Source organism: Schistocerca serialis, chromosome 4 (assembly GCF_023864345.2).
Source record: "Schistocerca serialis cubense isolate TAMUIC-IGC-003099 chromosome 4, iqSchSeri2.2, whole genome shotgun sequence".
Taxonomy (NCBI): domain Eukaryota; kingdom Metazoa; phylum Arthropoda; class Insecta; order Orthoptera; family Acrididae; genus Schistocerca; species Schistocerca serialis.
Genome location: NC_064641.1, coordinates 469,326,126 through 469,341,690, shown reverse-complemented (window position 1 = coordinate 469,341,690; position 15,565 = coordinate 469,326,126). Strand labels below are relative to the sequence as shown.

Below are 15,565 nucleotides of genomic sequence, written 5' to 3'. Positions count from 1 at the left end.
TGTATTCCACTCAACATTATCAGAAGCTCTGTGTGCTGTGATCTTCCACTTACCTGTTGTTCTGTTGCAGTCTCTTTTGAAGAAACTTGAAGTCTCATAACTGAGATAATATACTGAGAACTAATGCCAGGTACGAGAAGTTCAGATGATGTAAGCTGGACACAAAATGAGATCTAAAGGTCTTTCATCTCAACATATTTCCACTGTACTATAGTTGATGGCAAGTTCCAGTTTCACAATTCACATTACATACAGGTAAATGGAAGCGCATCTCCTTCGTTGTAATCCCTTAAGGAAGGAGTATCACCCAACTACTAAGCAACATAAACAAATTTGGTCAATGTTCACAGTGGCAAAATTAATTATGATGGAATCATGACTGTGTCAGCACACACAAAATGATTTACATTACTGTTGCATGTCTAACACTGTGCAATAAATATAGTTTTCAGGTCATTAACACTTTCAGAATGGATGTTAATTGGTCCACCCAAGATTTTTTTAAACACAAAAACCATTTACACAGTCTTGGCAGGCATACTTTCTACATCTATTACATTGGACTGCGGTATTCATAACACAGAAATTTGAACATAATGACAGCACCATGCAGGATCCCACACCAAGTGACACACTGATGTTAATTAAGCAATGCAATCAGACACAGAGATGTGAATGGTATCAATATAAATAAAATAATATAATACAATAATACCAGTATAACAATAAAATATATAAATAAATATAAATTCTGGAAGTATACTTTACTAACATGTAAATGTTATCCGATTGCTGACTGGCTGTAATCTGACAGACATGTTAGCGATGCATTAGATGGCCACAGAGTCCTATGTGATCTGACATGGTTGTTGTCTATTTGCTGGCAAGCCATGAATTGCAGACTTTGGGATAGGGGCTGCTACACGAAGGCTGGGATAAGAGCATTATGTGAATTCTGAAATTACATGATGCTCTGTAATTCTGTTATGCTAGATTCTACAATCTGTCATGGAATCTTAAGACTTTGCTATTGTTTGGTTTAAAATATTTGTTTCACAATAATAATTCACAAAGTACATGGAACATTATTACCAAACAGTTTTTGAAATCTTCTATTTCTGTGTATGGCATTCATCACGAAATAAAAACTTTAAGAGCCTACATTATTTGAAATCATAATTACTGACTGCATTAATTAATAAGTGGTGTTGTCTGATTTAGAAAAAAGATACAGCAATAAAAGTCTATTATTAAAGTTTAGAATCTTGCCGTCATTAAAGCAAAATACGTGATTGAAAGTTCGAGGGTCCAAACTTTTGATGTCAAATATTTTGTAAGGTAATTACTTTTCAATGATTCCAAATACATTCTCAAAAAATTGGGAGTACCTGCTTTTAAACGAGTGGTAACAATAGTTCCTCTGTTGCTTATTCGGTCACCATGTTTTTCCTATTATATAATGTAATCAAAACTTTAAATAGGTGTCACTTTAATTACTCAGGTTTCCAGTAAAACCAACTGCATCATTATACTCATGAACATAAATGTAAACAACTGAGCAATATACTTAAATAAGATTTTGCATACATAAAAATTTAACATATTCCTGTAGTTATGGTGTATTGCATGTGTACTGCATTAGACACACAATAAAAAAGCAAAAAAAATTAGTTGTTCTTGGGAGCAGAAAATATAGCAGATGGATCAAATCCCAATTTGTTAAATTTTGGCATGCACACATGGCTGTGCACCTGCATTGTGCTGGCTGACAAATAATACCAGGATTGCATGTTTGGCATAGGGAGGGTGTGGGGTTGAGTTGGGTGGGATGAGTAGTGGGAGAAAGGTGTGGGAAGCAAAAGAAGAGACTGGGGACAGATATCCAGCTAGTGGCTCAGAGGGAGGCAGCAGGTGTGAAGGATAGGAATGTGTGAGGGAAGAGTGGCAGGTGCACGGGCTATGCAACCAACATATGAGCAGCACAGCCAGTTAGGTGCAGTGCACGGTGAAGATGATGCAGAACCATGAACTGGGAAGGGTGAAAGGACAGAGGAAGAGAAAAAAGGATAGAGGGTGTGGTGACAGTGGGTTACCAGAGACTGAGTCTGGGAGGATTACGGGAGTGAAGGATACATCGCCAGGATAGCTCCCATCTACACAGTTCAGAAAAGCTGGTTCTGGAGGGAAGAATGCAGACAACATGGGTTATGAAACAGTCTTTGAATTCAAGCATATTGTGCTCAGCAATGTTTTTTACCACTGGATAGTCAACTCTGCTTTTGGTCATAGTTTGGCCGTGGCCATTCTTTCTGGTGAACAGCTGCTTGGTGGTCATGCCCACATAAAATAATATGCAAATTTCTGATGTGAGCAATGGATGCTTTTACATGTCATCCTCCATCTGATGGGAAAGGATAAGTGTGTGACAGGAATGGAGTAGGATGGGCTGGTTGGATGAATAGGGATATGACATCAGTGGCAAGGGATTGGGAGTGGAAATGTATAGGGATGGACAACAATGTTGTGTAGGTTCAGTGGGTGACAGAATGCCACTTTTGGGACAATCAGAAACATCATGGGCTTGCTGTGTCTAATTTCCAGGTATGATAACGTAATTAAAGTCCTGGTGAATGATATGGTTCACTTGTTGCAATCCAGGTTGATACTGGATACAAAAAGGGCAGCCCTCTACAGCTGGTTCTTGGGGAGGAGTAAGATGATTAGGAGTGTGTGATGACATGGCATGGGAAATCTGTTTGCAGACTAGGTATGAGGGTCATTGCCTGTCTGTTAAGTCATCCTTGAGGCCTTGAATATATTGGGTAAAGGAATTCTCATCCTCATAGACACACTGTCCATGGGTGCCCAGGCTACAGTTTTCTGGTGTCAAAGGGGTCACAGCTACCAAAATAAACATACTTTTGGTGGTTAGTGGGCTTAATACGGACAGAGGTAAGGATGGAGTCAGCCAGGTGGAGGTTAACATCCAGGAAAGAGGCACATTGCCTGAGAAGGACCAGCAGAAGCGAATGGGAGAGAAGGGATGATGATGTGGAGGAATAAGGATGGGGTCTTCAGCCTGGGTCCACAACATGACAATATCAATGATCCTGAACCAGACAAGGGGTCTGGGATTTTGAGAGTCTAAGAAGATGTCCTCTAAATGGAGGTTGGCATAGGAGGGTGTCATGTTGGTGCCTGTGGTTGTGCAATGGATTTATTTTGTATACCTTCCCCTCAAAGGAGAAGTAGTTGTGTGTGAGATATAACTGGTAAGGCGTATAAGGATCAAGATAGTGGGTTTGGAGTCAGAAGGTTGTTAGGAGAGACAGCATTCAATAGTGTCCAGAGGAATATTAATAGTGTCAAGGGGAATGTTGATGTATAGGGAGGTGGAATCAACAGAAACGAGTACAAGTGGGAGCTCAATAACCAGTTACATGGGTGTATACAGGATTGTCAGGTTTATGTATTTTGGGAAGCATGAAGAAGGTGGGTGTTAGGAGGGAGATGGACTCAGTAGAGAGACTCTGGGATGGGAATATGGGATTTCAATAGGAATTGGAGGTTACGTTGAACTTCTGGGATGGGGTCACTATGGCAGGGCTTGTATGTAGAGGAGTCAGACAGTTAGTGGAAGCATTCTGCTAAGTAGTCACTTTGATTCATCATGGCACTAGTTGGTTTGGATTGTTTTGCTTCAGGGTGCAAAAAACAATTTGTGTCATATGCGGCCAAGCGAAAATTAGAGAAAACGAAGACAGGGAGCAGTTAAAAATGACTATATCTCAGTACTAATTGACGTAATAGAAGAAAGCTAAAAACAGGCACGTGCAGAAATGGAGGTTCAAAACTAAAAATTAAACGGCCTTCACCATATTGCTTTGGCAGACAAAAAGTAAAACGCAGTCTACAACCCACGTGTCATTTGCTACAGTGGCTGCTAACTCAGATGACAAACCCAAGCGGGAATGTAAACGGGTAAGAAATGGGCATTTTATCAGGAAGTGGCAAACAGATAAATCTTGGGCGCACTGTGTACAAAGTGGTGGGGTAGCGCCACTTACCAAATTATAATGACTAAAAGGCAGTGCCCAATACACAGCCTAGTTAAAATAACCTCTTCCCGGTGGCAGGGCCGACAGGAGGTCCTCCAAGCTGCTGGGAGAGGCTTGATAAGCTAGAGCTTATCCCTGTGAAGGCAGGACAATTGACAATGCCAGAGGGACACCACCTCCTGACAGAGATCATCGGAGGGAATACAGGAACTCGAGGGCTGAGGTACGAGGACTGCAGCCTTGGCAACAGTATCAGCAGCCTCGTTTCCTGGCAGACCAACATGACCAGGAACCCATAGAAACATCACACTAGCTCCACCAAGAGTGAGCAAGTGACAGTTTTCCTGGACCCACTGCACTAAGGGATGGCTGGTGTACAGTGCACATAGACTTTGAAGGGTGCTGAGTGAGTCTGAGAAAAAGGACACAACTGAAATTCTGTGGCGCTGGATGTACTCCATGGCTTGATACAGGACAAAGAGCTTGGCTGTAAATACTGAACAGTGTGCCGGAAGCCGACATCGAAAGACATGGGTGCCAATGACGAAGGTACACCTGACCCCACAGTCAGTCCAGGAGCGAAGTTCCATGCGAAGATCATGAAATTGAAGGCAATAGACCAAGGCTCAAGTAGTGAATGAAGGCCAAAGTTAAAATGAGTCGCTTCATGAAGCCAAAGTGATGAAGCATTCACACACTCACCAGGATAACAATGGTGGAGACTTTGCCTGCAGTGAGGATGATTAAATCAAATCTCTTTTCAGGTTTCAAATTTCTGTCATTACTCCTGCTGAGAGGGTTGTGTTCTTGGGAAGGGACCTAGAGAAAGGATGGTGAGGTCAAGTTGGAGGTAAGAAATTCCTCGAACATTATCATGGGGTAGATGGGTGGGGTGGGGGTGGGGGGCATTAATGGTGGTATAAACAGACAAATTTGGGTGTGGGGCTGAGGGTAAGGCCTTTGGATAGGACTGGTTTTTAGTGGGAAGGTAAACAAGAGTGTTTGGTTATTTGTTTGGGTTCTGGATTTTGTGGGACCCTGGAAGAGTCTTTTCAAGGAAAATCATAAATTGAAAAGATCAGCAGGACACTGTCCGAGTGCTGTGAGGGTTTGACGAGGAGGTTCAATGTGGGTAGGTTAGGTGTTGATGGGTTGTGATGCTCAAACTGGTGAATAGGATGCCCACAAGTTTGATAATTTATGGGTGTAGTATCTTGAGTGCTCTTCAAGGGCAAATGTTTCAATTTGGGAGATGCAGTATAGGTAGTTGGGACCTCACAGTAACATCTCACATAAGGAGAAGAGATGGTTCTGGGGTGCCCGTGCCATGAAGGTATGTTTCTGTAGTACCAGGTTTGTGGGGGAGAGGGACTGGCAGAATCTGAAAACATTAAGGTCATTATGAAAGGAGGTGTGGTAACTACAGAAAGGAATTTTTATGGTTAGGCCATCAGAGGTGGGGGGGATTCCATGGCTTACGTAGCACTTAAGGAACAGGATGTGGGACTGGGTTTTAGCTAGGGATACTTTTCTGAACTGATGCAAACAGATCAAGCAGGGTTCCATTTCGGACAGGATGACATAAGTATGTGATACACTCACTGAACTTAAGGCCAGTGGGTGGAACAACAAAACAAGTCTCTCTCTGATTCCCTACGAGGAAAAATAAGCACACTAACACAGGATTTTTTTTTTTTTTTTTTTTTTAACAAGATAAACACACTGAATTTTTGTCTGAATTGCACAAAAAGATACATTAAAAGTTACTATTGACATTGGTACTGAGGAAATGGATTGTTGTTGTTGTGGTCTTCAGTCCTGAGACTGGTTTGATGCAGCTCTCCAAGCTACTCTATCCTGTGCAAGCTTTTTCATCTCCCAGTACCTACTGCAACCTACATCCTTCTGAATCTGCTTAGTGTATTCATCTCTTGGTCTCCCTCTACGATTTTTACCCTCCACGCTGCCCTCCAATACTAAATTGGTGATCCCTTGATGCCTCAGAACATGTCCTACCAACCGATCCCTTCTTCTGGTGAAGTTGTGCCACAAACTTCTCTTCTCCCCAATCCTATTCAATACTTCCTCATTAGTTATGTGATCTACCCATCTAATCTTCAGCATTCTTCTGTAGCACCACATTTCGAAAGCTTCTATTCTCTTCTTGTCCAAACTATTTATCGTCCATGTTTCACTTCCATACATGGCTACACTCCATACGAATACTTTCAGAAATGACTTCCTGACACTTAAATCAATACTGGATGTTAACAAATTTCTCTTCTTCAGAAACGCTTTCCTTGCCAGAGAAAATGGATATTAGATTTATAATTCAGCAACAGATTATCCAGTGCTATACTTGATTGTCCAATACATAAGAACAAATATTAACATTTTCTACATGAGCTGAAAGCTCCAAGCCACAAGTAATATGGTTATTAATAGTAAGAAGTTAGTGCACTTTACAATCACATGAATTTTGACTTCTCTATATAAATTAATTAGCACTAATATAGATAAAAAAATTCCACAGTTCATAAAATTTTAATGAGTTGCTTGTAATGAAGTTTCATTAAGTTAGTACTGCAGGGAAAGCTATCAAAGACAAATACTCTGCTCTTCCACTCATATTTAAAGAGACAGAACACAGAGCTTTATCTGAGCTTTATCTTTAACCATGAAATACTGAAACATAATTACTTACCTTCCACTTGCGAAATTCATCTACCATGATCTGAGAAACAAAAGTGCTCCAAACAAATTCCACCCGCAGTCTTAACTTTGCATCAGTGAAAGCCATATCAGAATGCATTTGTTCAGGATGAAGAGTTGTCCGCGAAGAATCTTGTGGCTCAACTTGTTCCAAGAATGCTAGATACAACTGGCGAATTCTAGAATCACCGATAAATACAAAATGGCTATGTTCACCCCAGAATGCTAAATATCTCAAACAACGTCTTGTATCCCTGCAACAACAAAAGTTACAATGTTAAATATTCAATGACACAAAAACAAGCACAAACCTATAGTACCTTTGAGACAATCTATGTAAATTTTCAATAAGTTCCATTGTTTGCATTAAGGAAAATAATGTGGCATCTTTTGAAGATTTTATGCTGAATGCCACACAGTAACAAATGCATCATACATAACAGTTCACAGGAACAAAGGAAGTTCAGTATAGAAAGTCACAGTCTATGGAAGCATTAATAGAAAATTCAGGAACATGAATCACATGTACTCTAGTAGCAGTAGTATTCACACTGACAAATGACACTGAGATTCAACACTAAGGAAATGTTAATACATTTAAACAAACCAAGATAGTAAGCTTTTCCATACTGATGCTCTGTTGTATGTAGTGACTGTCAAGCTTCATAGTTGTGAAGCTGTTTTAATGTGAGACAACTATCTCTTTGATAGCAGCAAAATATTACACATCCATAACAATGTGGCAGTGTTTGGAATGCAGCTGCTAAGGAATGGCCTTTGCCATTAGTGATAGTCTTCAGTTGTCAACAGACAGCAAGAGATTTTATTAAAAATCATTTAGTTTTCAACTAGCTCTTAAGATTTTAAGAGGTCAGTGGCCTATGGTTGTTTGCAAGAAGTACGCAAATATTTGGGAGAGGAATTCTCTGTACTCATTTGAAAGGAACAGTTAATAACCTGCCAAGTGACTGCTAATGTCTCTCATGGCGGTGAACAAAATATCAGTATGACTTGGGTTTCATAGATCAAAGGGAGTAGTCTCAGAACAAATTTCTTTTCCACAGAGAATAACATTACTATCCAGGAAAGCTTATATTTATTATTGTTATTATTATTTCTTTCTTGTCTCAGACGTTATGTCTGGTTAAAAATGGAAGGTGACACGGACCATGATCAAGCGTGACTTCCTTTTAACTGTACGGTATATGTTACATTGCATTTAGGAACTTTCGGGTAATTGAACAAGTGTCAATAATTACAGATTTCTGTAGTTGTATATATAAGTTTGGATGTAGCTGTATTGCATTGATGTACTGGTGGATATTGTGTGGTATGACTCCTGTAGTTGATAGTATAATTGGTATAATGTCAACTTTATCCTGATGCCACATGTCCTTCACTTCCTCAGCCAGTTGGATGTATTTTTCAATTTTTTCTCCTGTTTTCTTTTGTATATTTGTTGTATTGGGTATGGATATTTCGATTAGTTGTGTTAATTTCTTCTTTTTATTGGTGAGTATGATGTCAGGTTTGTTATGTGGTGGTGTTTTATCTGTTATAATGGTTCTGTTCCAGTATAATTTGTATTCATCATTCTCCAGTACATTTTGTGGTGCATACTTGTATGTGGGAACATGTTGTTTTATAAGTTTATGTTGTAGGGCAAGCTGTTGATGTATTATTTTTGCTACATTGTCATGTCTTCTGGGGTATTCTGTATTTGCTAGTATTGTACATCCACTTGTGATGTGATCTACTGTTTCTATTTGTTGTTTGCAAAATCTGCATTTATCTGTTGTGGTATTGGGATCTTTAATAATATGCTTGCTGTAATATTTGGCGTTTATTGTTTGATCCTTCCGTCTCACTGTATATATTGCCTTTTCTTAGCCATGTGTTGGATGCGTCTTGATCAATGTGTGGCTGTGTTAGATGATACGCGTGCTGGCCATGTAGTGTTTTCTTTTTCCAATTTACTTTCTTTGTATCTGTTGATGTTATGTGATCTAAAGGGTTGTAGAAGTGGTTATGAAATTGCAATGGTGTAGCCGATGTATTTATATGAGTGATTGCTTTGTGTATTTTGCTAGTTTCTGCTCGTTCTATAAAGAATTTTCTTAAATTGTCTACCTGTCCATAATGTAGGTTTTTTATGTCGATAAATCCCCTTCCTTTCTGCTTAATGTGAATCTTTCTGTTGCTGAATGTATGTGATGTATTCTATATTTGTGGCATTGTGACTGTGTAAGTGTATTGAGTGCTTCTAGGTCTGTGTTACTCCATTTCACTACTCCAAATGAGTAGGTCAATATTGGTATAGCGTAAGTATTTATAGCTTTTGTTTTGTTTCTTGCTGTCAATTCTGTTTTCAGTATTTTTGTTAGTCTTTGTCAATATTTTTCTTTTAGTTCCTCTTTAATATTTGTATTATCTATTCCTATTTTTTGTCTGTATCCTAGATATTTATAGGCATCTGTTTTTTCCATCGCTTCTATGCATTCGCTGTGGTTATCCAATATGTAATCTTCTTGTTTACTGTGTTTTCCCTTGACTATGCTATTTTTCTTACATTTGCCTGTTCCAAAAGCCATATTTATATCATTGCTGAATACTTCTGTTATCTTTAGTAATTGGTTGAGTTGTTGATTTGTTGCTGCCAGTAGTTTTAGATCATCCATGTATAGCAGATGTGTGATTTTGTGTGGGTATGTTCCAGTAATATTGTATCCATAATTTGTATTATTTAGCATGTTGGATAGTGGGTTCAGAGCAAGGCAGAACCAGAAAGGACTTAATGAGTCTCCTTGGTATATTCCATGCTTAATCTGTATTGGCTGTGATGTGATATTATTTGAATTTGTTTGGATATTAAGCGTGGTTTTCCAATTTTTCATTACTATGTTTAGGAACTGTATCAATTTAGGATCTACTTTGTATATTTCCAATATTTGTAGTAACCATGAGTGGGGTACACTATCAAAAACTTTTTGGTAATCAATGTATGCATAGTGTAGCGACCTTTGTTTAGTTTTAGCTCGATATGTCACCTCTGCATCTATTATCAGTTGCTGTTTACATCCTCGTGCTCCTTTGCAACAGCCTTTTTGTTCTTCCTTTATAATTTTGTTCTGTGTTGTATATGTCATTAATTTCTGTGTAATGACTGAAGTTAATATTTTGTATATTGTTGGTAGGCATGTTATGGGGCGATATTTAGCTGGGTTTGCTGTATCTGCTAGATCTTTAGGTTTCAGATAAGATATTCCATGTGTAAGTGTATCAGGGAATGTGTATGGGTCTGCAATGTAACTGTTAAATAATTTATTAAAAACAAAGATTTCATGACTTACCAACCGGGAAAGTGCTGGTAGATAGGCACAATAAAAAATCGCTTTCGCAACCCACAGTTGCTTCATCAGGAAAGAGGGAAGGAGAGGGATATGAAATTATATTAAAATATTTAAATATATTAAAATATTTAAATATGTTTGCTTGTGTCTGTATATGTGTGGATGGATATGTGCGTGTGTGCGCGAGTGTATACCTGTCCTTTTTTCCTCCTAAGGTAAGTCTTTCCGCTCCCGGGATTGGAATGACTCCTTACCCTCTCCCTTAAAACCCACATCCTTTCATCTTTCCCTCTCCTTCCCTCTTTCCTGACGAAGCAACTGTGGGTTGCGAAAGCTCGAAATTTTGTGTGTGTGTTTTTTTATTGTGCCTATCTACCAGCACTTTCCCGGTTGGTAAGTCATGGAATCGTTGTTTTTAATATATTTTTCCCATGTGGAATGTTTCTTACTATTTTATTTGTTAAATAATTTAGTTAGATGTGAATGTGTTGAGGTGAATTTCTTTAGCCAGAAATTTGCTATCTTTTCCAGGGGCTTTCCAATTTTGAGTAGAATTAATTGCTTGGGTGACTTCATGTTGCAAAATTATCACTTCAGGCATTTGTGGTATCATCTTGTATGTATCTGTTTCTGCTTGTATCCACCGTGCATGCCTGTTATGTTGTGCCGGGTCTGACCATATGTTGCTCCAAAAGTGTTCCATGTCTGTTATGTTTGGTGGATTGTCTATTTTTATGTGTGTGTTATCTATTGTTTGGTAAAATTTCTTTTGGTTGGTGTTGAATGTTTGGTTCTGTTTCCTTCTATTTTCACTTTTTTGTATCTTCTAAGTCGTTTGGCCAATGCTTGTAATTTCTGCTTCTTTTCATCTAATTGCTCTATCGCTTCGTCTTGTGAGATTTTACCTAACCTTTTTCGTTTTTTTTTTTTTTTCTCTCTGACATTTCATTTCTTATAAATTGTGTTAGCTGTCCGATGTCTTTTCTCAGTTTTTCTATTCTGATCTGTAGCCTGTGTTGCCATGCTGGTTTTGTGGGTTTCTTCTGTGTGTTGGTTAGTTCTGATCTCTGCCTAGCGTGTATATTTAGTGTAGTGAGTGCTCCTATATAAACCAGTAGTTGTAACTCTTCCATAGTTGCGTTTTCATTTATTTTGTCGTGTATGATTGTGTTGATAGTTTTTATTGTTGTTTCGACTTGTGGGCTATTTGGTGGTCTATGCAAGAATGGTCTAATGTCTGTATTTGTGTCTTTGTATTCTATATATGTCAACTGAAATTTTTCTTCTATATCTAACATGTGTGTCACTTCGTGTTCTATTTGTGCTTGTGTTGGTGACTGTCTTAAGATTTCGTTTTCCTCTGATTGTTTAATTGATGCGTGTTGTTCTTTGTTTGTTTGCTCTGGGATGTTTGAGTCAATTACTGTATTTTCTTCTTCTTCTGATTGCACATTATTTTGTTCCAGTATTTGTTGTTTGATGTTTTCTAATTCTGACTGGGGTATCCTGTTATTTTTTATTATTACACGAATCTGATCAGCTAGACGTTGTTCTGTTAAAAATTTCAATTCTGGGTATCTGGTAATAAATGTTGTGTATACTTGTGATCTGTATCCAGTTGTGTTGCTTCCTAGGTTTGTTGCTTGGTAATAACAGAACATGAGGTGTCGATTAACTTCATCTGACCATCTCATCCTCTGTCTTTGTTTTCCTTCTAGGGTGGTTGCAGAAAGCATATCCTGCAAAACACCTCTATTTGGATTTAAATCATTTTCCAGTTGGCTAGCAGTGTTGTTACCATTGTGGGCGGGCATAGGGTTGAAACGTCGTCCCCGACCATGACGGCGCTTGTCCGAGTCTTCTTTAGTTCTGTCCTGAGCCAACTAATCACACTAAAAGGGGGGTTAGCCCTATTAGTGGTTTGTTCTTTTTGTCGCCTTTTACGACTGGCAGAACATACCGGAGGCCTATTCTTTTCCCTGACCTCCACGGGATTTATTATTATTTTCATGTCTGCACATTGCATTATAAAAATTATATCCAGTTACTAAGGGAAAAGATATAAAAAGAGATTTCGTTATTTTAGATCCCAAAATTCTGCTTCCTGAGTGACTTTTTCAGAGCTTTTAGGAGATAATACTCTATACAAATTCTGTAGAGTTTCCTGCAATCAGAAAAGAGCTTCATTTACCTATCATCACCCCTCAAGTGATTTATCCACAATCGCTTCACTTAGGTACTTGACCTTATCAATGGCTTACATATATGATAAGATGTCAACATATCCAAGAACTGAGAACATAGATCTTGTCTTGCTTGGCAAAAATGAACACATATCTGAGAACCCTGACGTGCGAACCTCAAGAAACAAGAATCCCAAGGAGGGAGAATTGAGAATCCTGATGAGTGAGAACGAGAAGGAAGGTTGGTTCTCGGGAACTGGAAACTGAGGTTAGTTCTTGGGAACTTCACAGTTCTCAGATTGTCCATCACTACAGTAGAGGTTCAGCTGCTAAGGTAGAGCAATCAGCAGCTCCAGGGAGGAAGGGGGTAGGAGAGTGCTTTAGTTCATGTGTTTCTATGAATAAGTGAATATAATCTGTGTAATTATCTATGTCAAGTACTGTTTATTAACTTTTTTCTATGTGCTGGTGTGTCATATCAGCTGAATCTGTAGCATAGCAGTACCAACAAGCAGTGTAGCAGCAGTATTTAGATTGTATCTAGTAACTGGGTGCATTAGTTTTGAAGATGAAAGTAAGGTACTATGGATGTTGTGTACAGGTGCAGAGAGTATTTTCTACAGTCCAGTTACACTTTGCAGTTGCAATGGTGAACAGTGTTCAGACTGTTGTCCTGATTTGCGACGGTGTTGAGGCAACTGCGCCATAAGCCGTGGCATCTATGATGTCTATTGTCTCCCCTAAAAACTCTGATGTTGCAAAGTCTTCTGATAAGCTTGATCTAGCCAGCCCACATTCATCCGAGTGAGAATGTTGAATAGTGACAGGGCCGTGCATCTCTGGTTAGAACCTCTGGTTTGGAAATGTGAGGAAGACTCAAACCAGGTACTCAGGCGATTCTGCGATAATCCTGGACACAGATTTTTCAAACTCTATTACTGGGTGGAGGACTGTGCAACCCTTTTTAATAGATCTGGCATGCAATACACACAGGAGGTGACTACCAAAGTAGCCAGGTACATGTGGTAGGCACATTTGGGTTTTTTTTTAAGATAGAGAAATTATTTTACAGGCTTAAATGTTCTCATTTCAGAGAGTGAAAATAGCAGACCTCATAAATGCAGATAGAAGTACTCATGGCAGACCAGATAAACAGAATGTGCACATATTAAAATTGCAGGAACAACCATGAAAATGTTCTAAACTTATCTTCTTAGTAAATGGTAACAATGCTCACACAATACTAGAGACAGAATGCTAGCAGAAAACATATGTTAGTAGTAATGAAATTCTACATCCTGACTGGTATATATGAGGGTGGTTTAAAAGTTTTCGGAATGAAATAAAAAAAAGGTACTTACTTCACTGAATTTTTTTATTTTTCAATGTAGTCTCCTTGTAGAGTAATATACTTGATCCAACAGTGTTCCAATGCCTTGATCCCATCTCTAAAATGAGTTTCCTTCATGCCTGCAAAACAGTTATCAACTCCAGCTATCAATTCTTCGTTTGAAGTGAATCTTCGCCCACCAAGAAAAATTTTCAGTTTTGGGAAGCGATGGAAGTCTTACGGAGCCATATCAGGTGGATAAGGTGGGTGCGGCAACAATTCATACCTTAGTTCGTGTAATTTTGCCATGGCAACAGCACATGTGTACGGACATGCATCAAGAGTTGTGGCACCCATCTTGCAGATAGTTTTTTTTCATTTCTAATTCTTCAGTTAAAATGTGAAATACCCTTTCAGATGACATCCGGCAAGCCTGAGCACTTTCAAGCACTTTCAATCGGCGATCCTCCATGACCATTTTGTGCACTTTTGCAATGATTTCTGGAGTAGTGACACATTTTGGCTGACTACTACACGGATCATCATCAAAGCTCTCCCGACCAAATTTAAATTCATTTGTCCACTTGGCAACAGTTGAATATGAAGAAGCAGAGTCCCCCAGTGTATTCTGGAACCTGGCATTAATGTTTTTCATCTTTGGAAATCACTACGCAAGAACAACAACATAGCCATGTCACTGCCACAGCTCTTTTCCAAGAGCACTGAAGTGGCACGTGTTTGCAGACAACAGTCCAATGAATATCACATGAACAACTCGTTGCGCTAGCGCTGACCTCTTGTGGTGATTCTGAGAACTTTTCAAACCACACTTGTACATTGCAAAGACAGGTGGGACACTGATGGTTGTTAAGTTTCTATGGCCACAAATAATACAATAACATCAGGTGCAGGTTTTAAGATTTTGAATGGGAAATAAACCGGATGAGGATAAGTGTTGTAGATGGTTCAAACCCATTAATCAGACGCTTTTCTAAACCATTTGCCTCAGGAACATTTCAGGAAAAATCTGGAGAAGGTAGCGTGTAAATTTCCTGCTCATGTTGTAAGTATTAGGGAGAGATTTCAAATCACTGGCAATGGAATTGTGATTTGTGTGGAAAGTAAGCACAGAGAATAATGCGAAATTGTTCTAAAAAATCTCATCCTATAATTACCCTGTAAAATATAGCCAAAGTTTCATTTAAAAAAAGCTGAACACAGCCTAAATTAATGTAAGGAGACGCATTTCTGAAGAGTTAAATGAACTGAATAGTAAAATTCTATCTACCAATCTAACAGCAATCTGACAGAAACCTCTAAGAAATTATGGTCTAATGTTAAACCAGTGAAGAGATCCAAGTCATCTGTTCAGACACTTAGAGTCCATAACAGCAATGATACAGAAGAGGACAGAAAGAAGGCCAAAATACTGACTTTTCCAAAAAAATTTCGCCAAGGAAGACTGAATTACAGTTCCTCATTTGCACTGTTGCACAAACACCAGAATCAGAAATCACTAAATAAGTGAATGTTTGATAGAAAATTGCTTAAAATCATCCCAAAGAGGAAAGGCAACTGGACCTGATTGGATATGTATGTGATTCTACATAATGTATGCAAAAGAACTTGCTCCTTTTCTAGTAACAGTCTACATTTGGTAGCTGGAAGGAAAAGACCCAGAATGCAGTAAGTACCAACACCCAGATTGATGCCTTGTTCAGTGAATTCCAGAAGGTGTGTTACAGTTCTGCAGTTGGAACTTCGTAAAATTATGTTTGACTATGAAATATTACTGTATCTCATTGCCCTATCAGAACCCCTCGGAGAGCATTAAAGATAAACACCAGTCCTAATTGCCTGATTGTAAAGTGACCTGTTTCCAAATTACTTACAAAAATAACCACTATTTAAGTATACATATAATTCAAAAAT

At 38.7% G+C, this 15,565-nt stretch overlaps 1 protein-coding gene across 2 annotated transcripts in view; it reads right to left on the bottom strand.

The window, feature by feature from the left end:
- Positions 1-15,565, bottom strand: part of LOC126475117 (N-acetylneuraminate 9-O-acetyltransferase) — a 243,231-nt gene that overhangs the window by 176,849 nt on the left and 50,817 nt on the right. For both annotated transcript variants that reach the window (XM_050102705.1, XM_050102704.1), the window contains one exon: positions 6,763-7,024. In XM_050102705.1, the coding sequence (XP_049958662.1) occupies positions 6,763-7,024 (262 nt within the window). The remainder of the gene's footprint in view (positions 1-6,762; positions 7,025-15,565) is intronic.